Source organism: Gavialis gangeticus, unplaced genomic scaffold, assembly GCF_001723915.1.
Source record: "Gavialis gangeticus isolate Ggan-Ray unplaced genomic scaffold, GavGan_comp1, whole genome shotgun sequence".
Lineage (NCBI taxonomy): Eukaryota > Metazoa > Chordata > Crocodylia > Gavialidae > Gavialis > Gavialis gangeticus.
The window spans coordinates 11,932,954-11,934,416 of record NW_017729012.1 but is presented as its reverse complement, the minus strand read 5'-3'; the positions used below and the strand labels follow the sequence as shown (position 1 = coordinate 11,934,416).

At 46.7% G+C, this 1,463-nt stretch overlaps 1 protein-coding gene across 3 annotated transcripts in view; it reads right to left on the bottom strand.

Annotated features, from left to right (window-relative positions):
* INPP5K (inositol polyphosphate-5-phosphatase K) overlaps positions 1-1,463 on the bottom strand; it is a 29,646-nt gene that overhangs the window by 17,430 nt on the left and 10,753 nt on the right. For all 3 annotated transcript variants that reach the window (XM_019511299.1, XM_019511297.1, XM_019511298.1), the window contains exon 4: positions 361-536. In XM_019511299.1, the coding sequence (XP_019366844.1) occupies positions 361-536 (176 nt within the window). The remainder of the gene's footprint in view (positions 1-360; positions 537-1,463) is intronic.

The window sequence follows — 1,463 nt, the reverse complement described above, 5'->3', positions numbered from 1 at the left end:
TTTTTGCTAAGGGCACACCTACGGCTTCCTGATGCTCCAGCCAGCTGCTAATGCCCAGGTGAAGGGCTGCTTTTTCATGCTGCAGCCTCTGCTCACTATGGCTGGAGCAGCCAGAGGGGAAGGGGAGTTTGTGGCACCTGCTGGGTGCAAGCCGCAGCCTGAGTTTACAAAAGGTTGTCCACCCCTGTTCTAAAAGATCTTTCCCAACCCTGTCATATAGGGTTCAGGGAACACATCCACTGAAGAGACTTAAAATTCCCTAGACAGAATTCTACCTTCGCATCAAGGAAATAAGACTATGGCAAATACCATTATCTCAGAAGTAACTCAGAAATAAAACCACAAAAGAGGAAGACTCACTCATGATCTAAGACACCTGGTACAGTCTCTCCTTCAAACTGCTGCATTTCCAGAATTTTCTCACAGTTATCCAGTCGCTGATCTGTATTCTCTATGTGAGCTGGCAAATGGCAGTTTATGAAGCAGATCATATGGCCATAAAGAGAAAGGCGAATTGTGACTCCTCCTTTGTTCCCCTGATGTGGAAAAGGAACAGTGCTCTTTGAAGATATTGTCACCAAGTGCAGATACATCCGTTACTACAAACTACGACATTTCAGACTCTTTATTTTTTTAAGGAAAAAGTAGTTTCAGTTGTTTTTAAATTAGAGGCAGTATTGAAGTTAGAGCCAGAAGTCTCAGTCAGTAAACTGGTGAAATTCTAAAAGGTCATGGTGGGTAATCATACTAGTCCCTGCTGGCCTTAATTATCACTAGCACATTCGCTGCCAAGTAAACCACAGCCCTCTCCAACAGATCCCTCAGAAGCCCTCATCACGTAATCTGCAGGGATCCAGGTTTCCTGTTTGCTGCAGATAAATGCAGGTTTTCCCCTTTGAGAGAGAAAAATGCAGGAACCTGCGGGGAGAGCTCCCACAGTTAAGTCAGCGGGGAGCGTGGAAGGTGCAGACTGAGGCAGCAGCAGCCATGGTGAGGGAGTGGGGCAGGGTTAGCTGCTAGGGTTGGGGGTGCTGTCCAGCTGTGGCAGGACCCAGGTCAGAGGCACAGGGAGATAGCGGGGGGGGGCCTACACCATATCTGGGGAGGCTGTGGCTTGACAGCGAGAGGCAACAGCAGGGGCAGGACACTGGCATATCAGAGTTACTCAGCACCACAAAGTAGCGGAAGGAGAGGACAGCCACAGCTGGACCGTGTCCTGGTGAGTGAAGGGGGCAGGGGGAACTCTGATTTTCCATGATAAAAATCCAGAATGAAATGCCAAAATATAGAGGTATTTAGAATTTATTTTAATGACTGAGGTACTGGCAGGCTTCCAAACTGCTTTAAAATTGTAAATATATCAATAAAACATGGTGTTCAACTAATACCTATATATACAGACAGTGGTGTTTCATTTTAACTGCAGAAAAACGCAGACTTTGGCGGGGGTTGTCAGAGAATTT